The 27,880-nt window shown below is 44.6% G+C and overlaps 1 protein-coding gene across 1 annotated transcript in view; it reads right to left on the bottom strand.

The window, feature by feature from the left end:
- The window catches only part of LAPTM4B (lysosomal protein transmembrane 4 beta), an 89,204-nt gene that overhangs the window by 14,058 nt on the left and 47,266 nt on the right, over window positions 1-27,880 (bottom strand). The window contains exons 5-6 of the mRNA XM_029063884.2: window positions 24,954-25,052; window positions 15,481-15,576 (exon numbers count right to left, since the gene is read on the bottom strand). Of these exons, the coding sequence (XP_028919717.1) occupies window positions 15,481-15,576; window positions 24,954-25,052 (195 nt within the window). The remainder of the gene's footprint in view (window positions 1-15,480; window positions 15,577-24,953; window positions 25,053-27,880) is intronic.

The following is a 27,880-nucleotide window of genomic DNA, read 5'->3' as shown; positions in this document are numbered from 1 at the left end:
TTTTAAGTAGGGTTTTGAAGAGGGAAAGAGAATCAGTTTGGCGGAGGTGAGGAGGGAGGGCGTCCCGAGACCGCGGGAGGACGTGACCCGGGGGTCGACGGCGGGATGGGCGAGACCGAGGGACGGCGAGGAGGTGGGCGGCGGAGGAGCGGAGCGTGCGGGGTGGGCGGTAGAAAGAGAGAAGGGAGGAGAGGTAGGAAGGGGTGAGGTGACGGAGAGCCTCGAAGCCTAGAGTGAGGAGTTTTTGTTTGGAGCGGAGGTCGATAGGCAACCACTGGAGTTGTTTAAGAAGGGGAGTGACATGCCCAGATCGTTTCTGCGGGAAGATGAGCCGGGCAGCGGAGTGAAGAATAGATTGGAGTGGGGCAAGAGAGGAGGAAGGGAGGTCAGAGAGAAGGCCGACACAGTAATCTAGCCGGGATATAACGAGAGCCCGTAACAGTAAGGTAGCCGTTTGGGTGGAGAGGAAAGGGCGGATCTTGGCGATATTGTAGATATTGTAGATATTGTACTGTTAGTTGCCAGTGCATGTGATTTCTGAATGCTGTAGAAATACCTGTAGTTCATTTAAAACTAATGCCAGTTGACGAGTTCCATTATTGAAATGGAAGAGCTAAATTAGCATCGGACCTTAAAATTTTTAGTGAATCTGCGAGCGAAAGGAACCAAGATCATGCTTACAGGAGTTATTTCTTTGTTAAGAGAAACTCCTGTAGTCCTACAAGCGGGTTATAACAAACTGTGTCGGTCCCCGAACACTTTTCACAGTAGGACTCTACGGTATTCGGGTGAAGAAGGAAAAATATCACAGACAGAGGCCTAGGTGATGCAGATGCTTGTGTGAGTGTTCTAGAAAGAAGGGACTGGGACAGGACATGGCAAAGCAGAAGGGAGAAGGAAGAGGAGGGAAAGAAGGGTATTATAGAAAAACACTGCAATTTTTCTTTTTTTTTCTTTTCATCCAGCGTGGCCTAGTGGAAAGAGTCCGGGCCTGGGAACCAGAGGCCCTGGGTTCTAATCCTAGCTCTGCCATTTGTCTGCTGGGTGACCTTGGGCAAGTGACTTCACTTCTCTGGGTCTCAGTTATCTGTAAAATGGGGACTAAAACTGAGACATGGACTGTGTCCAACCTGTTTATCTTCTCTATCCCAGTGTTTAGCACAGCGCCTGGCACATAGTAAGCGCTTAACAAATGCCATTTAAAAAAAAAAACAGGCAGGGGTAAGTGGGAGTATGATGAATAGGAATTAGCTGGTTTTCTATTCCCTCCTTCCAAGCCTCCGGATCCATTACCTTAGGCAGGAATGAGCTGGGGGAAACACAGCGGAGCTGAAAACAGGACCAAAGAACAGGGCAAAAGCACAGTTGGTGGAAAACTCCTCAAGCACCTTCTCCAGTTCTTACTGTGGGTGACAGTCCATGGAAGACTGATTCTGGAGAGGGAGACCTGCTGGAATCTCCCTCCTGCAACGGGATGTGCCTCGTGGCAATGGATGAGACCCAACCAGCTTTAAAAACTAATGGACTAGATCAACAACCACCAAGCCAAGATTTCCGGAAGAGCCTGACTCTTCCCAGGTCCCGATCTGGCCTCTCTGATGCAATCAGCGGGAAAGGAAAATATTCTTTGGTTTTTACAACTTGGATGTGCCCTCCCTCTGAAAATGAAAAAAAAGTGGCTTTCTTAAGTGGTCCTGAAGCTCGTTCTTAACCTATTAGCTTCTTGATTGCCTTTTCAAATTGCTCTGCTGATTTTTCATGCTCATGCAGTAGTGATATTCCACGGTTCTTAAAAAGAAAGCACCCCGGGCTAAGACGAGGCCTTTCTGCATCTTTGTATAGTTTTTGAGCTCAGACTCACAACCCCAGAGTTATCTAAGGGTCCTAACAAATGGGTGGAGAGATTTGGAAGGTCAGGGGAGCTGCAGGAATGATTGCGGAGTAGCATCAGCCGTGGCGGATCTGAGCCGGGTAGCTGGGGGAGGGGAGGCAAGAGGGATGGTGATCCCAGCTCAGTTGCTTTCTCCGGACTCCGGCGGAGCCTGGGAACACCCCGATCCTCGATTCCCACACACCTTCCTCGAGTTCTCCTCTGCCAACTCTCTCCCTGACTCCTCAGGGAAGAACAGCAGCGTGGCCTAGTGGAAAGAGCCTGGGCCTGGGAGTTAGAAATCCTGGGTCCTAATCCCAGCTCTGCCAGTTGTCTGTTGTGTGACCTGGTGTGGCAAGTCTCTTCGCTTCTCTTGGCTTCAGAGACCTCATCTGGAAAATGGGGATTAAAGACTACAAGACCCTTGTGGGACAAGGATCGGGTCCAACATGATTATGCTGTCTCTACCTCAGTGCTTAGTACAGTCCCTGACACATAGTATGTGCTTAACAAATACCATTAAAAAAAAAAAGTCAGCAGGATGGAAAATCATTGCTCAAAATCCCCGAAACCCGGGAACATCAACATACAAATCTTTGCTAGTTAAGACAGTAGGAGAGTCGACTGCATCTGCTTCAGCCGTCTGTCCCTCCCTCCAACCTCCTTCCCCGTGCTGGGTCCTTATTTTTAAATGGTATTTATTAAGCGCTTACCTTTCTAAGCGCTGAGGTAGATACAAGGTAATCAGGTTGGACACAGTCCATGTCCCACGTGAGGCGCACAGCTTTCATCCCCATTTTACAGATGAGGTAACTGAGGCCCAGAGAAGGGACTTGCCCAAGGTCACAGAGCAGACAAGTGGAGGAGCTGGGATTAGAACCCAGGTCCTTCCGACTCTCAGGCCCACGCTCTATCCACTAGGCCACGCTGCTTCTCTGTGGTCCTGCCCCTCCTCAGCCCCCACCGCCTCTCTTCCCTCTGATCCCCTTCCCTGGCCTTCGAACCAGGTCGCTTCCGGTTGGGACCACGGACACAGGCCACTCGGTTTTGACTGAAACGCAAACGTTGCTCTCAAACGAGCAACCCAGTGGAGCTACAATCCCCACGATCACATTATTTTTTACCATTTGGTGTGCAGACCTTACTGTAAATCATGCAAATCATTTTGCCTCAGGTCCTCTTAGAGTAGTTCAACGTGCATGCATTCTGGGAATAATCAATACTGTATTAGCAATGAGTAAGCCTATCTTACGGCTTGCTTTAATGAAGTGTATTTTGGTCTCAGGACTGTGATAAAGTCTGAAATTTTTGCCCTGAAGCGAACAAAATGGCAGTGCCTTTCAAAGGCATCGCCACCTTCAAAAACATTTATTGAGAACCTACCCCCCGCACGGCCTGTTCACGATTACATGTGCCTTTTCTCTCTGGAACTCACTCCATTAAATCCAGACGCAGCTTAGTATAAACAGAAAAGGATCTGAACCCAGATGTAGTTTAGTTAAGCTCTCTCAAAGAAACTCTCTCTGACCTCTAGAGAGTATAAAAAAGAAGCTGCGTGTTCAGTTTTATGTCTTATTGTCTGTAAACATCTCTTCAGCAGGACACCGAAGGTTTGCGGAAGGGAAAGTCACAGTCAACAATGGCACGAAAAGCGACATAGAAGCAGCGTGGCCTAGCGGAAGAAGCACGGCCTAGGGAGCCGAAGGACCTGGATTCTAATCCCAGCTCCTCCGCTTATCTGTTGTGTGATGTTGGGTAAGTCACTTAACTTAGAGAAGCAGCATGGCTCAGTGGAAAGAGCCCGGCCTGGGGAGTCAGAGGTCACGGGTTCAAATCCCAGCTCCGTCCCTTGTCGGCTGTGTGTCTTTGGGCAAGTCACTTGGCTTCTCTGTGCCTCAGTTACCTCATCTGTAAAATGGGCATTAAGACTGTGAGCCCCTCATGGGACAACCTGATGACCTTGTATCCTCCCCAGTGCTCTGCACATAGTAAGCGCTTAAGAAATGCCATCGTTATTATTATAAACTGCTCTGTGCCTCAGTTTCCTCTTCTGCAAAATCGGGAGGCTGGGAGATCAGCAAGGAGGCTGATATAGTAATCAAGGCAGCATAGGATGAGTGATTGGATAGACGCCGTAGCAGTTTGGATAGAGAAGAAAGGACGGATTCTAGAGGTGTTGCGAAGGTAGAACTGACAGGATTTGGCGACAGATTGAATACGTGGGTTGAATGAGAGAGATGAGTTGAGGGTAATGCCAAGAATAGTGGTTTGTGAAACAGGCAGGATGGATTTATCAGACCACTTAGATCCAAAATACCTCCAAGAGGAAGTCTAACCTTGGAGCTGGAGAAGGTTTTCCTGCTCCTCCCTCAAAACCACTAAATAATTTTGAAAGTGCAAATATCTATTCTCATAGGTGTGTGGGAGACAGTGTGAGTATGAGTGTGGATATGAGTGTGTGTCTGTGAGTGTGAATGATGATGATATTTAAGAGCTTACTATGTTCCAGGCACTGTAGATCATGGTTTCTAATCCTGGCTCAGTCACTTGATGATGATGATGATGTACTTTCCAAGGGCTTAGTACAGTGCTCTGCACACAGTAAGCGCTCAATAAATACGATTAAACGAATGAATGATGGTATCTGTTGAGTGCTTACTATATGCCAAGCACTGTTCTAAGCGCTGGGGTAGATACAAGGTAATCAGGTTGTAAACAAGTGGCAGTGTCGGGATCAGAACCCGTGCTCTTTCCACTAAACCATGCTGCTTCCCAACGCTTAGTCCAGTGTCTGGTGACATAATAAGTGCTTAACAAATACCATAATTATTATTATTATCATTACTAAGTGCTGGGGTGGATACTAGCAAATTGGGTTGGACATAGTCCCTGTCCCATGTGGGGCTCACATTCTCAATCCTCATTATACAGATGAGGGAACTGAGGCACCGAGAAGTGAAGTGACTTGCCCAAGGTCACACAGCAGACAAGTGACAGAGTCGGGACTGGAACTCAGGTACGCAGTTGCTATGACATACAAATTCGTAAGCTTTCCGTAATTTTTCCTCAAATCTGCTCAACTAGGAAATAATTCTATTTATTTATACTGATGCTTTTGATTGCCCGTTTGCTTGTTTTGATGATGATGATGTTGGTATATGTTAATCTCTTACTATGTGCCGAGCACTGTTCTAAGCGCTGGGGGAGATACAGGGGAATCAGGTTGTCCCACGTGGGGCTCGCACACTTTTAATCCCCATTTTACAGATGAGGGAACTGAGGCCCAGAGAAGTGAAGTGACTTGCCCACAGTCACACAGCTGACAAGGGGCAGAGCCGGGAGTCGAACTCGTGACCTCTGACTCCCAAGCCCAGGTTCTTTCCACTGAGCCACGCTGCGTCTCGTGTTTCGATGCCTGTCTCCACTCTTCTAGACCGGGAGTCCGTTGTGGGCAGGGATGGTCTCTATCTGTGGCTGAATTGTACTTTCCAAGCGCTTAGTACAGTGCTCTGCACGTAGTAAGCGCTCAATAAGTACGATTGAATGAATGAAGATGCCTTTCCAGCAGTACTGCGCCACCTACTGTATATGCGCCCCCGCCTGCCGCCATAAATCTTCATTTCAGACAGCTGGTCACCCTGGTGTTTTAGGGTCACCCGCAAAATGTCAGTTGGAAAGGCAAGCAAAGAGCGAAAGGGTTAGGAGGAGTTCACTGAGCTGAAAATGGCCAGATCCTAAGGCCCCTTTCCTCCCTCCCTCTCCCTTTTAAGAAATAATCACGAAAGCCTCATCCCCTAAAATAAACTACCCACGAGCTGCTTACATTGAGTGTGTGTGATTCACTTCAGAGTCAAGTTATATTTGTTTTTTAAAGTGAAATGTTCTTCTTTTCCTTGCTGCGAACAGGATCTTGTTTGAAAAACTCTCCAGAGATAAATGGACTCTAAATGCCTGTTGGTTAAGTGTTTCCCGATGCGTCCTCCTCCTCCTCCCGATTCCCCGGGGCGGGGGGACCGCCTGGCCGGCAGGCTTCCCAGTGTTTATCACCTTCGGATTCTGTAGAGGGGCCACCCCAGAATGCTTACAGATGAGGCCTTCAGAAGTAGCCCAGTTCAGAGGACATTCGTAATGGGAAAGGATGAAAAACAAAGTAGGTCTCACTGAGGCAAACTAGCTGGGGATAGGCAACGCCTTGTGACGGAAGCTTCTGCAGCTCCGGGACCCTGAAGGTTTCGTTTGTTTTGTTTCCATCCAGAATCAGCTAGCGTGCTTTATCGATAAGCAGCACCCAGTGGACAGAGCATGGGTCTGGGAGTCAGAAGGTTATGGGTTCTAATCCTGCCTCTGCCACTTGTCTGTTGCGTGACCTTGGGCAAGTCGCTTAACTTCTCTATACCTGTTACCTCATCTATAAAATGGAGATTGAGACCGTGAGGCCCATGTGGGACAAATTTCTTGTATCCACCCCAGTTCTTAGTACAGTGCCTGGTACATAGTACAATAAATACTATTGAATGAATGAATGAATACATAACAAGCGCTTAACAAATACCAGAATTATTAGCATTATTAATAAGACCAAGGGAAAGCCTCTTGGAGGAGATATGGCTTCAGTAAGGCTTTGAAGGAGGGAGACGATGTCTGATGGTAGTGAAGACGGAGGGCAACCCAGGCCAAAGGCAGGACTTGGGAGAGATCAGCGATGAGATAGAAGAGAGAGATAGAAAGAGATAGAAAGAGAGAGGAGAGAGAGAGGAGAGAGAGTGTGCAAATAAAAATCCATTGCAAAAAAAAAAAACAGACAAAATGACTCTGGCATTTTCAGGAAACTTCCCTGGACCTAAATTCCAGGAAATGGCTAGCAATATTTTATAGGGACAGTTTTAAATACTGAAATGATGTTAGAGTTCTAAAGCACATTTTCAACCCTAAAACCTGACCTTTAAGAAAGACACCTGGAGAGAATTTCTTTCAGGATTTCAGCTGTTGCTTTTTTGCAAGCTCTCCTGGGTCTAGATGTGACAGTTTACTAGTGGTTAGTCCATCCCAGATATAACAACAATAATGATGGTATTCGTTAAGCATTTACTATGTGCTAGGCACTGTTCTAAGGACTGGGGTAGATACAAGATAATCGGTTTGGGCATAGTCCCTGTCCCACAAAGGGCCCCTAGTCTCAATCCCCATTTTACAGATGAGGTAACTGAAGCACAGAAAAGTGTAGTGACTTTCCCAGGGTCACACAGCAGACAGGTGGTGGAGCTGGGATTAGAACCCAGGTCCTTCTGACTTCCAGGCCCGTGATCTATCCACTAGGCCACGTGGCTTCTCCCTGAAGTGGGTGCATTGTTTAACTGACTTAACCTGAGCAGCGTGGCTCAGTGGAAAGAGCCCGGGCTAGGGAGTCAGAAGTCATGGGTTCAAATCCTCACTCTGCCGCTTGTCAGCTGTGTGACTGTGGGCAAGTCACTTAATTCCTCTGTGCCTCAGTTACCTCATCTGTAAAATGGGGATTAGCTGTGAGCCTCACGTGGGACAACCTGATTATCCTGTATCTACCCCAGTGCTTAGAACAGTGCTCTGCACATAGTAAGCGCTTAACAAATACCAACATTACTATTACTATTAACCTGGTTAAGTGGGAATCCCACCAGTCACTTATTTTAATGTCTCTCCAACCCTGGAGACTGTAAACTCCTTGAGGGCAAGAATCGTGTCTACCAACTCTGTTGTATTATTCTTTGCCAAACACTTAGGACAGTGCTCTGCACACAGTGAGCGCTCAATGACTACCATTGATTAGTTGATCGATTGACTCTGCAAGTCCACAGTATCAGGGGCTGGTGCGTCCAAGCTCTGTTTTTCTTAAGGCTGTTGCAAGTCAACCTGTCTCCTTCAGGGTCATTGATGAAACTTTTAGAACGAATTTTTAACTCTCTATCCCCCAACAATTCTACAGGTAAATATCACAAAATAATCCCCTTCCACTCACTGTCACCTTGCCCCGTCCCATCTCACCTCACTGATTTCCTACCACAATCCAGCCAACTCGCTTAGCTCCTCTAAAGTAACGTATCCTCCATCTCGTCTACCTCGCTTGGCCACATCCTTCCTCTGGCTTGAGACACCCTCCCCCTTCATATGACAACCATCACTCCCCTCACCTTCAAAGACTTATTAAAATCACACCTCCTTTAGGAGGCCTTTCCCGACTCAGCCCTCATTTCCCCTACTCCCTCTTCCCTTATGTATCACACTGGCTCTTGGATTGGTAGCTCCCCTGCAGCCCCACGTCACCCGTGTACATATCTGTAATTTATTTTAATGTCTGTCTTCCCCTATAGACTGTGTAAGCTTCTTGTGGGCAGGGAATATGTCTACTAACTCTACTCCATTGTACTCTCCCAAGTGCTTAGTACAGTGCTCTGCACACAGTAAGCACTTGATCAAAACCGACTGATTGATTCCAGCTCTGGGCCAGAATGAAAGGGGGGAACTTGTGCTGGGAGGTGGAGGAAGGGAAGGGAAAAGGGAAGGAGAGGGGAAGGGGAAGCAGGGGGAAAAGGAGATATAAGGGAAAGGGAAGGGAGAAGTCTTCCATAATGCCACTTTTGAAAACCAGAGTTGAGGATCTTTGAAAAGCCACTGATTGGACTCCTTATAAAACATCTCTTCTACATTTTCCTTGCCTAAAAAGTTGTCTAGTAGTAGCAGAAGCAGCAATCATAGTCGCAACAGCTATTTGCTCTCCTGCTTGAATATCTAATGATGTTAGTCACCATCTCCATGAACAGAAATAACTCCTGGGTTAAACGACAGAATCTCTCATCCCTGGGAAAGAGACCTTCAGGGATCAGGAATTCCAACTAAAAATAATGCCAGTTTCAAGTCCTTATTGGGTCTGAAGCTGCCCCTGAGTGAAAACAACTCCCTATCAAGCACTTTTGAAGGGGCATCTTAATTCTTTCAGATCACTTTTATGGGGTGCTTGAACTGTGTCAGGGACCAGACTCAAGCTTCCCTCCACACTGGACAGCCAAACCAAGACCAGGGGGAACCCCTTCCCTACTTCCCCTCTGTCAATCTGGGTCTTCCCTCCCAATTTACCTTAAGATCGAGGGTTTCAGGGGTTTAAGTTGCAGCAGCCTGTGGCCTCCACAAATTTTAGACCATTGGAAAGGGTCAATCAATCGAATTTATTGAACGCTGTGGCAGAGCACAGTTCTAAGCACTTGGTAGAGTACCAGATAACAGGTATAACAGAGTTGGTAGACATGGACCCTGCCCACAATGATCTTACAGTCCAGAGGGGGAGGAGACATTAATATAAATTACGGATATGTAAATAAGTGTCTGTGGGGGCTGAATAGAAGGAGCAAATCCAAGTTCAAGGGTGAAACAGAAGGGAGTGGGAGAAGAGGAAAAGAGGGCACAGTTAGGGAAAGCCTCTTGGAGGAGATGTGCCTTCAGTAAGGCTTTGAAGGTGGGAGAGTGAATGTCTGTTGGTAGTGAAGACGAAGGGCAATCCAGGCCAGAGGCAGGACGTGGGCGAGAGGTTGGCGATGAGATAGATGAGATCAAGGTACAGTGAATAAGTTGGAATTAGAGAAGCGCAGGGTGAGGGCTGGGTTGCAGTAGGTGAGCAGCGAGGTAAGTAAGGTAGGATGGGACAATGTGATTGACTGCTTTATCGAGTTGTGATAAGGCCAGGTTGTATCTGCGTAGCAGCTCTGTGAGTCCCCTTTACCGTTAGAACACTGGGGCCTGCAACCAGGGTGAGAGGCTACCTTGTCTGGGGGCCCTTGAGGCTTCCCATCAGCTCCTGGTCCAGCCCGGTAGTGGTAAAAAGACGCCACCAGTGTGAGGCCCTTGCCAGGCCATTTACCACCTGAATCCCGAGACTTGCAGCCCAGGGGAGAAGCTGCCCGGCCCCGAAGCCATCGACACTCTCCCTCAGCTCCTGCTCCAACACAGGAAGGGGGAAAAGACACCAGCACCGTTGAGGCCTTCTCAACCTTTAGGACATTGAGGAGCTTCAGGCCCCAAAGACCCAGGATTTCGCCAAGTCCTCAGGAGCCTCTTCTGTGGCAGCCGCTGTGCCTCGTGAACGCTGGACTCTGAATGACGAGAAGCCTGAAATTCTGGTCCTCTAGCTACAATACTCTATTGCTTTTTTGTATTACCGCTGTGGGTTAGAGTTAGAGGTTAGGGTTACCCTATTGCTTTGGTTGTATTATCATTGTAGGCAGAGAACTCTAGGCAATAAGCTTATTTGGGGCAGGGAACATGTTTGCTAATATTGTTGTATTGTGCTCTTCCAAGCGCTTAGGACAGTGCTCTGCACATACTAAGCTCTCGATTGAAAGGAATGTGTCTACCAACTCTGTCATATTATACTCTCCAGAGCACTTTAGGACAGTGCTCTGCACACAGTAAGTGTTCAATAAATACAATTGATTAATTGTTCTTGTCTTACTGTTTCATCTTTCCTTACATTTCATATTGCTAAACCCTTCTTCCCTCCTTATTCTTAGATTGTAAGCCCCTAGTGGGTCAGGGCTCTTCTTTGGGTTCTTCTCATCTACGTGTTTTCCCAGCTCTTAGAACAGCTTTGCCCTCATTACGGGCTTAACACATATTAGACACAACTACTAATTCTGGTCTTCAAAGCTCACCTTGATTCCACAAACCTCCAGTATATTTGCTTACCCTCAAGATCAACACAGGTGAGGCCTTGAAGGGTTTTTTTTTCCTCATTGAAACAAGTTTGCACAACTGGCTGAATCAGAATTCCAGAGGACTTGTCCTATCACCCAGTCTATCCTCTTGCCTTCGGATAAGCTGGAAATTAAACCACCCTAGAAAGACATTGGTCTACCATTTTCTGAAAACACAAAAGCCAACCTCTTTGGTAAATTTGCTGCAGAGTCTCAGAATCATTCCAGTTAGAAAGATCTTCCTTTAGTCTAATTTAAAACCTAACTGGTTCTGACAAAGTCTATCTCCTTTTGCCATGTCCTTGGAGGGAAACAAAGTAAGATTGTTCTTTTCAGTCAAATTCAAATGTTGCCTTCAATGTGTTCATTTTGTCCAAGGAACAGATTTTCTCCCCTACTGGGGTGACTCCCAATTTTCCCAAGTGTTTTTGAAAACTACAACAGGGATATTTAAGTGACACCTTGATCAAACATATTAGAAAACCATGAACAGACACCTGAAAACCCTTTAATTTGAAGTTTATAGCACTTCACTCTTAGGATCCTTTTTGGGTCCAATAGAAAACTCTTTGCTCTGTTTTTGGGGAACTAGGTAGAGTTCTCCTTTTTTTAAAATGGTATTTTTTAAGGGCTTACTTTGTGCCAGGCACTGTACTAAGCACTGGGGTAGAGACAAGATATTCAGGTTGGACCCAGTCCACGTCCCACCTGGGGCCATATTCTTAATCTCCACTTTACAGATGAGGTAATTGAGGTACATAGAAGCTAAATGACTTGCCCAAAGTCACTGACTTGTCCAAAGTCACACAGCAGATGATTGGCAGACCTGGGATTGGAACCCAGATCCTTCTGGCTCCCAGGCCCGTGCTCTATCCACCAGGCCATGCTACTTGTTTCCTAGCTATCTCAGTGAACGATGCTGACATGTAACTGAGGAGAGACAGTGAAATGGTGAGTCAACCAGCCAGTCGTTCTCAACAAATCCCAAACTCAGTGAAACTACTACAGATCAAAACATCTTAAAAAGTCAATACTTAATTAGGAGCAGACCAAAATCTTGAACATAGCTCTCCCTCGGAGCATATTACATTTTTTTCTTTTCCTACACACTTCTGGGGGGCATATGTTTCCTTTGTTTATATACAGCAAGTACATGGAAAACTTGTGGGTCAAGTTAAAATAGAAACTGTGCTACTCCTCCCTAGGGGAACAAACCTAAAAAGGAATCTAGGACTTTCTATTCAATTGTTTTTGTCCAGAATCACTTTTAAACCAGGAGGAAAAGAAAATCATTGGTTAGCCCCCTATTTTTGCAGAGTAGCCTATAGCCAAGGGTCTTGGCTATCTCCATTTTCACAGCTGTTAAAGAGAGCATCTGAAAAGACTGTGACAGATAAGCCACAAAAGCACAGGAGAAGTACAATTTACAAGAAAACTATTGTGAATGAAGGGACCAATTTTCTTCGTGCAATCAATCGATTAATGGTACTTATTGAGCCCTTTCGGTGGGCAGAGCACTGTACTGAGTTCTTGGGGAAAGTACAATACAACAGCGTGGCCTAGTGGATAGAGCATGGGCCTGGAAGTTATAAGGACCTGGTACATAGTAAGCGCTTAAATACCATAAAAAAAACAAACCAAACAAAAAAAAAAACCAGAGCTGGTAAACACTGTTTCCAGCCCTCAACGAGCTTTCCAGTCCTCCTCTCCTCCCATTCCCTTTTCTGTCATCCTGACTTGCTCCCTTCACTCATCCTCCCTCTCATCCCCACAACATATATGTATACATCGGTAATTTATTTATGCATTTACTTAGTTATTTATACTAATCTCTCCCCACCTCTAGACCGTGAGCTCATTGTGGGCAGGGAATGTGTCTGTTTGTTGTGGTATTGTTCTCTCCCAGGTGCTTAGTACAGTGCTTTGCACACAATAAGCACTCAATAAATACGATTGAATGAATGACAGATAAAATATATCATTTAGAGCTCAACTGTAACACATTCAATGTTTTAATGAGCTGTAATAGATTTAATACATTTTCACTGGTATTATCCCCAGCCCTGCAAGCTAGTGGGATACACCATTTTGCCTTCTGTTTTAGAAAGGAAGTAATCAAAGGTCAAAGATAAATGTAACCTTCTAGGTTGTGATGCATGCAAATCGCCCAAATGGGAAAGGAGAAAAGTGATAATATTGGAATATTCAGTATTTAAAAGTACCCGCTCTACCAGAGTAATCTTTCAAATGTAATTCAACTTGTAATTCAGTTCCATTTTTGAATTGCAAGTGAAAACTGGGCTGGGAGTTCAAAGTTCAAGAACTCAGTTCATGATAATGACAATAATACCTTGAATTTACACTATGCTAGAAGAGTGATTTGGAAATGGGCACTTTTTACACTTCTCTTTTCTCGCCTTTGAAACAGACCTTACGAGATTCATTCAGTACCCTCCCCCACTGCCTCCTCCTCCTTCCACAAACACATCCCAGAGTGCTATTTATAGAGTGGGATCTTGAGCTTATTCATGGCTTTTACGTTTCATGAGCAGCATGTCCACTATTCCCCAATCTGGAGCATTTTCGATTTCCTACCAGCTCGCTTTTTATTATCTTTTTTTAATGGTATTTGCTGAGCATTTACACTGTACTAAATTCTGGCGTAGAAACAAGCTTATCAGGATGGACACTGTCCCACATGGGGCTCAAAATCTTAACCCCCATTTTACAGATGAGGTTAACTGAGGCACGGAGAAGTGAAGTGACTTGCCCAAGGCCATACCGCAGACAAGTGGTGGAGGCAGGATTAGAATCCAGACCCTGACTCCCAAGCTTGTGTTCTATCCATTAGGTCACATTGCTTCTCACCCTTGCTGAGGTCTAAGCTTTGGCAAATAAGCAGAGAAAAGAGGCTTATAGATGGATTCCGATGTATTCTGATCAAGAGACCACCGCAGCTCAGAAAGGGAACACCAGAATAACATTTTAATTATTAGTGAGTCAAAACTCCTCTTACAGCTCATCTGGGGGCTGTGATTAAGATGAGGACTAGGCATCACTTTATGTTTTGTGGGCATTAGCCATCTCCCTTGACTGAAGGCTTTCACGCATTTATTTGAAACCAGTAGATTAAAAAAATGCAGTTGTGTCTTGTTTGGTTTGGAGGATGAAGTGGATGGACAAGACTGTAGGCTTGATGTGGGCAGGGAATATGTCTACCAACTCTGCTATATTGTACTCTCTCAAGTACTTAGTACAGTGCTCTGCACATAAGTGCTCGATAAATACCATTGATTGATTAATTAATTGATGGACTGGGACAAGTTAACGAAACATTTTCTTTACTATGAGGTACTATGAGGTCCTTACCAAAGATTGCAAATCTTGAGCAACATGAATTAGCGAATTCGGGCCAACTAACTAGATACTAGGGAAAAAAAATCACCTCTTTATAAGCCCATCAAGGAAGATGCTTACAAATAATGTGTTTAGAGAAAATTACTCAAGTGTAACCATACTCTTAACTTGTAAGCTTTCTTGGGGGTGGCTACAATCCATCACAAACACTGTTGGTTAACAATATTCCTTAGCAGACCAGGACAGGGAGATAGAGTCCTGGTATATTTTATTCCCATTTTACAGAAGAAACAATTGAGGGACAGATTAAATTATCACCCAATTACTCAAAACTCAGTTCACACTCTTCCTACCCTTTGCCTTTTCAATACAGTGGGTGATTTTAAAGTAATCTACAGCAGGTTACAGCTGTTTCTCTTGGTCCAGACTGCCAGTTTGGCCAAATCACTCTCTTTGTTTCATTGTTCCAAAGACCACCTAACCAAGGGGTCAGCAGTCATCAACATTTTTTTTTGTCCCACGGGATTCAAGCTTCACATTATAGTTAATCCCTTGCCCAAAACAATCAAATTTCTAAATTCACTTTCACACATTGATACCACACACGTACAAGCTCCTTCCCCCCCACATACACACATGGGGGGCGGGAGGGGAGAGAGAGAGCGAGAGAGATGGATGGGAATACAGACTCTCTTATTTATTTACTCTAGTTCATTTCAAAACAATTCTAGTCTGGAATTCAATCAATCCAGGCCAGATCCTTATACTGCCTAACTGCAAAACCAAACTATTTTCAAAACCTGATTGACTCCGGAAGTTTATTCTAGAAATTTGCATGCTGGCTTTTAGTTTATCTTTTCACTTTATTTAGCATTTGCAATTGTAATAATTGTGGTATTTGTTAATCACTTGCTGTGTGTCAGCCACTGTATTAAGCCCTGGGGTAGATACAAGCAAATTGAGTTGGACACAATCCCTCTACCACAATCCTTTGTTTTACAAATGAGGAAACTGAGGCACAGAGAAGGTGAATGACTTGTCCAGGATCACATACCGGATAAGTAGCAGAGCTGGAATTAGAACCCGGGTCCTTCTGACGCCCATGCCCATGCTCTATCCACTAGGCATGCTGCATCTCTATTTTTACTTGTCCAAAATAAAACCATCTTCTTGAACGGAAATAAACTTAAGCTCGTTGTGGACAGGGAACAACTCCGCCAACTCTGTTGTACTCTCCCAAATGCTTAGAATAGCTCGGTACATAGTAGGCGCTCAACAAATGCCACTGATTAACTAAGCCATAGCTCATTCACCTGCAAAAACTTTTTGGAAATTAAATCACTTGTTCATTTAGGTAGCTGATGGTGCTGTGGTGCCTATTTCAAACATGATCACAAGCATCCAGACCAAAGGGGGAAGTGAGAATTAATAACTGGAAAGCTGTAGGAGCTATCAAAGAGGCGAAGAGCTCTAGCTACTACCCAGATCTTCGATCAAATGGAAGACGGAAGCCATTTTAAGTGACAATGTGCCTACCGTGGTATCGTTGGTGGTTATGTAAACCAGCACGTCCGAAGTGTTTCTGCCGCTGACGTACCGGTAACAGTTCCATACACAACTAATCAGGTAACCCTGGAAGGGACACAGAAGTGGTTATTACGTGCATCTTTTAAATCAAAGATTAGAAAATTGTTTTCCTCGCCACTTAAAACCAACCGCACATACAAGACCTAAAATATCGAGTAGAGCTTAACTATCTTGCTTTCTGTAAAGAAATACAAATCATTTGACACACTTGGGTTTAAACAAATTAATGTTAATATACAGTATAAAGACCGAAATCCAGATTAGGAGTTACAATCAAGCGTATTTATTGAGTGCTTACTGAATGCAGAGCACTGTACTAAGCGGTGAGGAGAGTTCAATATAACAAGAGTTGGCAGACATGCTTCTTTCCCACAAAGAGCTTTCAGTCTGGTCTTCAACACATGATTTTGCCATTCACTAGGTGTCGTTTTCGTTTTGCTTTTTAACAGTATGCCAAATACAACTGAAATTAACTTTTTATTCAAACTTTCATTCATTCGATCATATTTATTAAATGCTTACTGTGTGCAGAGCACTGTACTAAGCACTTGAAAGAGTACAAAAGAACCTTAACATCTTGCCATACTAGTTACTGAGTAAATACCTAATGCTTAGAGATTTCAAACTGGTTATTACCCGATAAAAAAGGAAATACCTGGCATATATATGTTCTTTAGAACCCACCATCATCAAAGGTGGTGCTGGTCTTGCTTTGAATATGATTCTTTTAAGCAAAAACACTTTCCATGAGCATAAAGGCAGCATGATGAAGGGGATAGAGCACGGGTCTGGGAGTTATAAGGTCATCGCTTCTAATTCTGGCTCTTCTACTTGTCTGTTGTGTGACCTTGGGCAAGTCACCTTATTTCTCTGTACCTCAGTTACCTCATCTGTAAAATGGGGATTGAGACTGTGAGCCCCAAATGGGACAGGGACTGTGACCAACCCGATTTGCTTGTATCCAAATCGGGTACAGTGCCTGGCACATAGTGAGTGCTTAACAAATACCATAACTGTTATTAGGAGGTGAGGTCTTTGGTACTCAAACCCATGGAGATCCATTAGCAGCTTGGGGATGCAACTGCTCATGACCATTATACAAAAATCCTCAGTCTATTTCATTCATTCATTCAATCGTATTTATTGAGCGCTTACTGCGTGCAAAGCACTATCCCAAGCTATTTTCATCTGCTCAGTATTAGGAGTGGAAATTCACCATGGCGGAACCCTGTAAAGATTCGAGGGCTTTCCATTAGCCACCTCCAACCTCCTTCTGGTGAAACATTTTGCATTTTTGCAGGGCAACGTAGATATTTTGCAGTCTCTTTATGGGCTGTATGTCTTTCCCATGCCTGAAAATTGGAAGAGCTCATCAAACTTCTATTTTGGGAACTAGGTGGCATGGAGGATTCTTTTTCCACTTCAAGACTCCATTTCCTGGCACAGTCGAAGTGGCAATCCGATCTCTTTCCTACTTCCTGTTTGCCGCTGAGAGAAGAACCAGGCAAGCTATGCTCAAGAGAGTTACACAGCCTCTTAAGGCTCTGCGTGCCTCGAGGGGGAATCTGAAGTTATCCTAATACTACTACTACTACTAATAGCATTTGTTAGGTGCTCACTATGTGTCAAGCACTGTACCAAGCACTGGGGTAGATACAAGATAATCGGGTCAGATTCAGTCCCTGTCCCAGTGGGGCTCACACTCTTCATCCCATTTTACAGATGAGGGAACTGAAGCACAGAGAAGTGAAGTGACTTGCCCAAGATCACACAGCAGACAAGTGGCGGAGTTGGGATTAGAACCCAGGTCCTTTGACTCCCAGGCCTGTGATCTTTCTACTAGGCCACGCTGGGTTTCCACATGCAAGCTGCCCCTCTTCCCTGTTACTTAATAATAATAATAATAATAATAATAATGTTGGTATTTGTTAAGCGCTTACTATGTGCAGAGCACTGTTCTAAGCGCTGGGGTAAACAGGGTAATCAGGTTGTCCCACATGAGGCTCACAGTCTTAGTCCCCATATTACAGATGAGGTAACTGAAGCACAGAGAAGTTAAGTGACTTGTCCACAGTCACACAGCTGGCAAGGGGCAGATCCGGGATTCGAACCCATGACCTCTGACTCTTCCCACTGAGCCACGCTGCTTCTCTAAGATCTTCTCTAAGACTTCCATCGAAGATGCACGCCCAAAGAGTAGAGAAAACAGGGATAGTGCTCAGAGATGATTGCTTGATAAATCAAAGGCTCATTATGGGCAGGAATCACTTCTTCTACTTCTGTTTTATTGTACTCTCCCAAATTCTTAGTATAGTGCTCTGCACATAGTAAGACCTAATAAATACCATTCGTTGATCGATTGTTTATTGCATCCTTACTGTGTACAGAGACCTATACTAGGTGCTTGAGAGATTACAATATGCTACAGCTGGCAGACATGATTTCTCCTCACATGGAGCTTTCAATCTAGTGGGAGAGAGGGACAATAAAATAAATTACAGGCGGGAGTAGCTCTCTCCTACTTAGACTGTGAGCCCATATATGGGACGAGGACTATGTCCGCCCTGATTAACTTATATGTACCCCAGTCCTTAGAACCATACTGAGCACACAATAACCTCTCAACCTCATCAATTTATTGAGCACTTACCGTGTGTGGAGCCTCTGTACTAAGAGCTTGGGTGAGTACGATACGACAGACTTGGTAGACTCGTTCCCTGCCCATAACAAGCTTACGGTCTAGAGGATGAGCTTCTGTCTGGACTACTGTATTTTAAAAATACCTTATTATTAGTAGTAGTGATAATAATAATAACAGTAAGGCAGATAGGGAAAATAGAGGATGAGGAGATATACATAAGTGCTCTGAGGGCAAGCAGCAAATAGCAAAAAGTGCTAGGGGAGAGAACAGGGTGGAGGGATGAGGGTTTAGTCTAGGAAGGCTTCCCGGAAGAGATGGGGTTTTAGTAGGGCTTTAAAGATGGGGAGAGTGGTGGTCTGTCATATATGAAAAGGGAAGGAGTTCCAGGAAGGAGGGGCAGCGTGAGCAAGGGGATAACGTCAAGAGAGATGAGATTAAAGCACAGTAAGTAGGTTAGAGGAGCGAGGTATTTGGGTGGGGTTATAGTAGGAGAGAGGGCTGGTTGGGTTCTTTAAAGCGGATGATGAAGAATTTCTCCTTGATGCGGAGAAAGATGGGCAATTCGAGTTTTTTTGAAGAATGGAGAGACATGTGTAGGATGATTTTTCAGAAAAACAGCACAGGTAGCAGAGTGAATCAAACAGTGGTATTTCTTGAGCACTCACTATGTGCAGAGTGAAGCATGGACTAGAGTGGGGAAACGTCTGGAGGCAGGAAGGTCACCGAGGAGGCTTATATAGTAGTTGAAACAGGATACAAGTGCTTGGATCAATATGGTAACCATTTGGATGGAGAAGGAGAGGATTCTAGGGATGTTGTAAAGGTAGATTGACCGGAGTCGGTGACAGATTGAATATAGGGGTTGAATGAGAAAGATGAATTGAGGCTAGGTTGCGGGCAATCAATCAACGGCATTTATCAAGTGCTTACTTTGTGCAGAGCACTGTAGCAAGCTTGTGAGGGAGGGAGGATGGTGCTACTCTCTACAGTAATAAGAAAGTCAGGCGGAAGAATGGCTTTGAGTGGGAAGATGAGGAGTTCTGTTTCGGACACGTTAAGTTTGAGGTGTTGCTGGAACAACCAAGTGAGATGTCCTGAAGGGAGGAGGAAATGCAAGATGGCAAAGGAGGAGAGGGGTCAGGGCTGGAGAGGTAGATTTGGGAGTCATCAGCAAAATCCAAATATGAATAAAAACTTTAACACCTCCATCTACGACTTAAATCAAAAGCATACAATAATACAATTCCTTTTTTTTTTCAGCAAACCTCCCTTTATAAGGTAAGCTCTTATAGAACAAGGTCAGGTGAAAAGAGTTGGGAGGCAGAAGAGCCTGGGTTCTAATCCTAGCTCTGCCACTTGCCTGCCGGGTGACCCTGGGCAAGACATTTAACTTCTCTGTGCCGCAGTTTCCTCATCTAAAGGGGGAATCACATTAGCACAGATAGTTCTCCCTCCCTTTTAGACTCTTAGTTCTCTGTCCTCCTGTCCCATTAGACTGAACCCCTTGTGGGACAGGTCTGTGTCTGATCTTATTGTTTGGCATCTACTTCAGGGCTTAGAAAAGGGCTTGTTAAATAGTAAATATTTAACAAATATCACTAATAATACCCCCAAATTTGCAAAACAATCACAGGCAACTGAGGTGTAGAACATAAAAAGTTAAGTGAGGGCAAATAACTGGCATTAAAATTTAGGAAGTCAGACAAGGTTTGCGAGAGAGGAGAAGAGCTGGATTGGTCAGGAGGATAGAAGTAATCCGGAGTGGTCTCCGGGAAGTGGTGGGTCTTTAGTCGAATTGGAGCTGCATGGTCTACTGGAAAGAACACGGGTCTGGGAGTCAGGGGAACTGGGTTCTAATCCCAGCTCCTCTGCCGTGTGACCTTGGGCAAGTCACTTAATACCTTGGTGCCTCAGTTATCTCCTCTGAAAAAGGAGGATTAAGACTGTGATTTCCACATGGGACATGAACTGTCCAACCTGAATACCTTGTATCTATCCCAGAGCTTAGTTCAGTGCCTGGAACATAATAATAATGATAATAATAATACTGTTGGTATTTGTTAACCGTTATGTGCCGAGCACTGTTCTAAGCTCTGGGGTAGATACAAGGTAGTCAGTTTGTCCCACATGGGGCTCACAGTCTTAATCCTCATTTTACAGATGAGGTAACTGAGGCACAGAGAAGTTAAGTGACTTGCCAAAAGTTACTCAGCTGACAAGTGGTGGAGCAGGATTAGACCCACGACCTCTGACTCCCAAGCCTGTGCTCTTTCTGCTAAGAGGAAGGAAGGGAGGAAAAGAGGAAGGGAGGGAGGGAGGGAGGGAGAGAGAGAGGAAGAGAGAGAGGAAGGGAGGGAGGGAGGGAGGGAGGGAGGGAGGGAGGGAGGGAGGTTTGCTGAAGAAGGGGAGACAAAGCATCCCAGTAGGGAGATTAGCCTGAGCAATGAATGTCTTGGCTTGAGAGATGAATATATGGGACAGGGAAGGGTGTTTGATAAAGAACCTTCAAAAGCCCTGCAGTCTACCCTTCCAAGAGCTTAGTACAGTATCCTAAACAGGATATGCGCTCAATAAATATGAAAAAGATACAAATTTAATGGTTTTCAATATTAGAGTAAATCAAAGACAGAGCATATATTTTCAAAATAGTTTGTGTTGTCTGTCTGAGCCCCCAGATAGTGAGATTTCCAATCACAAAATCCATCTGGTCACTTTGTTCTTGGTTTCTCTTCAAAATCTCTTTCTATGCTAAAAATAAACCTGAGCGTGGCCCCTATTATTTAGCTTTTGTTTTATGTGACTATCCCAATCCATGGCCTCTTTATTTCCCTTTCAGATGAGGGCCCACTTTGAATCCTCAAAAATGAAGCTTTCCCTCGCCAGGAAAACCTGAAGACAATTCTATTCCTGTGGCTCCAAACTCAATCAGTGGGCTGATTTAACAAGGCTTTTTGGAGGTATAAGTGACCTTCAATAAAACTTCATCTGAGCTTTCTACAAGCAAACACTTTTCCTGCCTGGAAAGGTTCACAACGGGCTCCCTTATGTGCCAGTTTCCAATTCACTGGTGGGATGGAAATTTAGCACAATTTCAGATTTAGGCCTTTCGAAATTAACTTATGGGGTTTGGGGAGGAAAATTTAAGAGGTTCAGAAGCAAAATTTAACACCACCACATGAAAATTGTTGTTTCCTCACATTACTTCCTTTGGTCCAGTTCTAAAGGAAGAGAGGGGTTTCATAAAATGGGTCCTAATAAATACTATTACTAGTATTGTCAGTCAGTCAGTTGTATTTAGTGAGTACTTTCTGTGTGCAGACCACTGTACTAAGAGCTTGGGAGAGTACAATATAACAATAAGCGGGCACATTCCATGTCCACTATGAGTTTACGTTCTAGAGAATTACTAATCTACAACTACTACATACTTAGTACAGTGTTCTGCACGTAGTAAACATTCAAATACCACTGATGAGATGATGCTAATACTTCTATTATGTAGCAGTCATTGTCTATAGCTTCTTTTATGTATCATTACTTGTACGTGGGGTAACGCTTTATGATTAGTATGAGCCAACATACACCCACACTCAGATATTACACAAAGACGACATCGCTCCGTCAGGGCAAGTTAATATTTCAGCCCGGCAGCCCCGGTTTCCTGACAAAAGTCAGGACCTTAAATCCCTTAGAACGTGAGACCCATGTGGTACAGGAACTCTTCCCGGCCCCGGCCTCCACAGACTTACTAGAGAAGCAACGTGGCTTAGTGGAAAGAGCACGGGCTTGGGAGTCAGAGGTTGTGGGTTCTAATCCCGGCTCCACCACTTATCAGCCATGTGACACTGGGCAAGTCACTTAACTTCTCTGTACATAAGTTACCTGATCTGTAAAATGGGGATGAAGACTGTGAGCCCCACGTGGGACAACCTGATTAGCACTTAGAACAGTGCTTGGAACATAGTAAGCACTTAAATACCATTATTATTATTGAAGGCCCATCTCCTCCAAGAGGCCTTCCCAGGCTAAGCCCCACTTTTCCTCCTCTTCCACTCCCTTCTGCATCACCCTGACTTGCTCCCTTTGCTCTTCCCCCTTCCCAGCCCCACAAGCACTTATGTACCTATCTGTTATTTTATTTGTATTGATGTCCGTCTCCCCCCCTCCCCAGACTGTAAACTCACTGTGGGCAGGGAATATCGCTGTTAATGCTATGTTGTACTTTCCCAACTGCTTAGTACAGTGATCTGCAAACAGTAAGTGCTCAATAAATATGATTGAATGAATCCACCCTGATTACCTTGCTCTGGGGTGGAAACATGATAATCAAACGGGCCTCAGTCCCTGTCTCACACAGGGTTCCCACTAAGTAGGAGGAAGTGGGAGTTAATCCCTAAACATTGGTTTATGGCACATAAAAAGGAAGAAAGTGTGTTGGGGGACGGGGGAGGAGGAGAGTGGGACTGAGGCTGAGAGTCAGGGAAAATCATTCCCCAGTGAACCATTTGGCTGCCTGGCTCACCGCCACCCGAGAAGTTGAGGCCTACCCTTTCGTTTCCATTTGTCAAAGTCTACATTTTCTGCTCTCGTATTGTACGGTGATGAATTGTGTGATGCAGTAGATGCTGGCTAACTTCCTCTTTATTAAGCAGATTCCATAAATCTGCACACACTCCGGCAAACACAAGGAATTCCATTAATGTTTTAGGCCCAAGTGGATTTTACTATTACTGAGAACCATATTTTCGGTGATTCAGACTCGCTAATGACACGCTACCAGAACGACCACGAATAAAGAAAAGTTAAGAGCCCGTAGCGATGCCAACTCCAGGCGAATGAGCTGAGCAGGTGAATATCATTGATTTTCCAGACTGAGTCACTTTCCCATATATCCAGGACCATTAATCCTTTCAAAACCTGATATGAAATCTCAAACCTCGATGGCTGGAAGCAGCTACAGTTAGTCTCCAAACACTATGCTCGAACCTTCCAAAGTCTAAGTCACTCGCAGACTGGAGGGGGAACACAATACATCGTTGTAATGAATGCCACTAGCCGGCAGCAACGCACTGAACAAATTACTTCACTGGTGATGTGAAAGGCAGTGCTCCTCCAAGCGCTTAGTACAGTGCCTGGCACATAGTAAGCACTTAAATACCATGATTATTATTATTCACAAGGGCCCACCTTCCTAGAGAGACTTTAAGGTACCAAGAAAATTGGGTTTACTATAAATCAGTCCTCATGATCATCTTCATTATCAATGGTATTTATTGAGTGCTTACTGTGCGCAGAACACTGTAATAATAATAATGATGGTATTTGTTAAGTGCTTACTATGTGTCAAGCACTGTTCTAAGCACTAGGGTAGATACAGCTAATCACGTTGGAAACAGTCCCTATCCTGCATGAGACTTACAGTCTTAATCCCCATTTTACAGATGAGGAAAATGAGGCACATAATGATAATAATGATGGTATTAGTTAAGCGCTTACTATGTGCCAAGCACTGGGGTACATACAAAGTGATCAGGTTGTCCCACGTGGGGCTCACAGTCTTAATCCCCCAAATCCAGATGAGTTAACTGAGGCATAGAGAAGCGAAGTGACTTGCCCGAAGTCATACAGCTGACAAGCAGCGGAGCAGGGATTAGAACCCAAGACCTCTGACTCCCAAGTCTATACTCTTTCCGCTAAGCCACGCTGCTTGACCAAGGTCACGCAGCAGACAACTGGCGGAGCTGGGATTAGAATCCAGGTCCTTCTGGCTCCTATGTCCATGTTCTATCCACTAGGCAACGCTGCTTCTCTAAGTGCGTGGGAGAGCACAATATGACCAAATTAGTAGGGACGTTCCCTGCCCACAATGAGTTTGCCATCTGGAGTCACACACTGAGCTTCTTTCCCGGGTCTTGACACACTCATTCCTTTTCCTGTGTTCCATCTTTTCCATCTTGGCTACAATTCCGAGTACATACAAGGGAGGCGGGGGCAGGTGCTTTTTCACAAAAACGTCTTGCTCAGTCATGCCTGCGCTACACCGAGGTACACGTGCTGTCGCCCACCAGCTAGAATTTAAATCTTCTCCTCACTTCCCAAGGCTTTCAACTTGGACCCTATAGAGGGTCAAGGAACCTCAACTATCATCTTTCCCGCTCCCCTGTTTCAGGACTCCTCCTGCATGGCGAAACGGATAGAGCACGGGCCTGGGAGTCCAAAGGTCATGGGTTCTAATTCCAGATCTGCTACTTCTTTGTTGGGTGACCTTGGGGAAGTCACTTCAATTCCCTGTACCTCCGTTACCTCATCTGTAAAATGGAGATTGAGAGTGTGAGACCCATGTGGGCCAGGGGCTGTGTCCAACTTGATTATCTTGAACCCACCCCAACCACTTAGTACAGTGCTTGGCACATATTAAGTGCTTAACAAATACCTTCATTATTATTACTATTAGGACTCGAGTTATGATGCCATGGTGATAATTCACTTCAGCACAAATTAATCGGGTCCACTGACGATAGAATCTGGGCATTGTACTGGCTGAGCTAGAACAGACCCTGCAATTCTGGAGGAAGAAATCCAGCTTACATGGAATTCTGCCCCACCTCGCTTATTTTCAAGGCAAGATCAGCCGAGGGAATTTTCACAAAGATCCATCAGCCTTCCTCATTGCCTCTTTAAAATCCAAGTGTTATGTAGAGGAAGGCATAAGGAGAATTTTCTGGAAACTAATATCTAGATGGTAAAATATATACGCCCACACAAAAGTCTCTAATTTTACCTTGAAAGCCAGGACGATGCTGATGAATAGAAGAATGATCAGAACTAGGCAGGTAGCATTCACTGACATGATGTCTTCCTTGTAGGGAAAATTAGCAGGCTGCAAAAGGAAAAAAATGCCACATTAGCAGGGCACACTAACTACCGAAGATCCCTTTCTCTAGAAGATAATTCATACTCTTGGATATAAAGGCTATTAATTAAGGCAGTTTCATTCTTTTTCCGGAATATTCAACCGCTGGCTTGGCCGGACTAAATGCCAGTCACCCACCAGGGAGAATAGAACCTCTTTTTTTTGACCCTTGTCTGAGAAGGGCCAAATTCGGCTGCCATGCTGATTAATGGAGATAGGACTTCAAAGCTACATTTCACCATGGAAACATGGCCAGACTGCCTGATCCCCACACCCTCCATTAACTTTGCTAAAATCAATTAAATTAACTGGGCAGGAGACCACAGAATGTGCACGATCTATTCTCCAAAGGGTTGACTATGTCCTCTCTTCTTTTCTTCCTCATCAAATCATATTTATTAAGGGTTCAGGTGAGCATTCATTCAGTAGTATTTATTGAGCGCTTACTATGTGCAGAGCACTGTACTAAGCGCTTGGAATAGACAAATCGGCAACAGATAGAGACAGTCCCTGCCCTCTGACGGGCTTACGGTCGAGATACCTCCTATTCCATGTGATGGGTGTCATATTTGTTGAAGAAAGGAAGCCACATCCTGTGCCACCTAAAATTTCAAGTTTATAGACAGATGTAATCACGTTGTAAACTCTTTGAGGACAGGGATTTTGTCTCCCAATTTCATTATACTCTCCCAGTTGAAAAGAGGTTCTGTTTTTCAGGGGCTTTTACAATTTGTCAGATAATAATGATAATACTAATTATAGTGTTTGTTAAGTGTTCCAGGCACCTTACTGAGTGCTAGGGTGGATACAGTCAAATCGGATTGGACACAGTCCCTGTCCCACATGTGGCTCACAGTCTCGATCCCCATTTTACAGATGAGGTAACTGAGGCACAGAGAATTTAAGTGACTTGCCCAGGGTCACACAGCAGACAGGTGGTGAAGGTGGAATAATAGAAATCATAATGGGTCAGTACTTTTGTACCTATATTCTGTAAAATTCATCAGAAAATACAGGTTTGCAACCCAAGAGTTCCTGCCCCCAGTACCTTGCAATCCCTGGGCATGATCATCATCCCAAATATTGATTATCTACAATGTGTCTAACATAAAGCTAAGTGTAAACTTCCTCTAGACTGTAAGCTTCTTGAGGACAGGAAATATGACAACCAACACTATTGTACTGAACTCTCCCAGTTGCTTAGTCAGTGTTCTGTTCACAGTAAATGCTCAATAAATACCATTCGATTGACAAATTGAATAAAAAACTGTTCCTGATTTCAAGGAGTTCACAGTGAAGGGATGAGTAGATGACAACAAAAAACAATTAATAATTTGAAAGTTAAACAAGCATTGCACAACAAGATTTCTCAGGGCAAGCAGCGTGGCTTAGTGGAAAGAGCACAGGCTTCGGAGTCAGAGGTCGTGGGTTCTAATCCCCGGTCTGCCACGTGTCTGCTGTGTGACCTTGGGCTAGTCACTTAACTTCTCTGTGCCTCAGTTACCTCATCTATAAAAAATGAGGATTAAAAAATGTGAGCCCCCCGTGGGACAATCTGATTATCCTGTATCCACCCCAGCACTTAGAACAGTGCTCTGTACATAGTAAGCGCTTAACAAATACCATCATTATTATTATTAACCCCTCTCTCCCTTTCTTCCCCACTCCAACAAAGTCAGTAAGTCATTAACTTGCTCAAAGTTTTGAAAACCACACTTCCTCTCTGCTTCTCCACTTTAATCAGGTGAGGAGAGAGGAATTTCAGAGCTAAGATAGCAGGTGGCCCTCTTGGAGTGGGTGATGAGCAGCGTGGTCTAGTGGCTAGAGTGTGGTCCTGGTAATCAGGACCTGGGTTCTATTCCTGGCTCTGCCACATGTCTGCTGGGTGACCTTAATAATAATAATTATGGTATTTGTTAAACGCTTACTATGTACCCAGCACCAATCCAACCTCTGGGGTAGATATGAGGTAGTCAGGTTGTCCCACGTGGGGCTCACAGTCTTAATCCCCATTTTACAGATGAGGTGAGTGAGGCACAGAGAAGTGAAGTCACTTGCCCAAGGTCACACAGCAAACAAGTGGCAGAGGAAGGATTAGAAGCCACGACCTCAAGAGTCCCAAGCCTGTGCTCTTTCTATTAAGCCTCTCTGCTTCTTCTGACCGCACGCAAGTCATTTCACTTCTCTGTGCCTCAGTTATGTCATCTGTAAAATGGGGATCGAGACTGTGAGCCCCATGTGGGACAGAGGCTGGGTCCAATGCAATTATCTTGCATTGGATATCCCAGTGCTTAGTACAGTTCCTGGCACATAGGAAGAGCTTAACATATACCAGTTATTATGATGATGAGGCCTCAGATGTTCAAGGTAACTCAATCCCAGTGGCTCCTCATTAGCAAAATCAATTAATGGTATGTTTTGAACACTCACTGTGTGCAGAACACTGTACTAAGCACTTGGGATGGCATAATACAACAAAGTTGAAAGACACATTCCCTGCCCTCAAGGAGCTTACAGTCTAGGGGAGAGACAGACGTTAATAGAAAAGCCCTAAAGCAGTGAGATTGCAATTATCTCAATTCACTGCTACACTCAGGGTTTATTTTCAGCAGTCCAAATGGCCTTTAGAGACACTGTGCTGTCCATGTTCATTTACTGGCATTCAACATTGTTTGGAATCAAAGAACTGACACTAATTATAGAAGCAGTGGTCTCACGGTCTTGCAAGGAACCAGGAAAAAATTAGCCTAAATGAATCTGAGAATCTCTCCAGAGTCTTTGATCTTCTGAAAATC

Source organism: Ornithorhynchus anatinus, chromosome 4, assembly GCF_004115215.2.
Source record: "Ornithorhynchus anatinus isolate Pmale09 chromosome 4, mOrnAna1.pri.v4, whole genome shotgun sequence".
Classification (NCBI taxonomy): Eukaryota; Metazoa; Chordata; class Mammalia; order Monotremata; family Ornithorhynchidae; genus Ornithorhynchus; species Ornithorhynchus anatinus.
The sequence above is the reverse complement of the archived record's forward strand: the minus strand, read 5'-3'. Positions and strand labels throughout refer to the sequence as shown.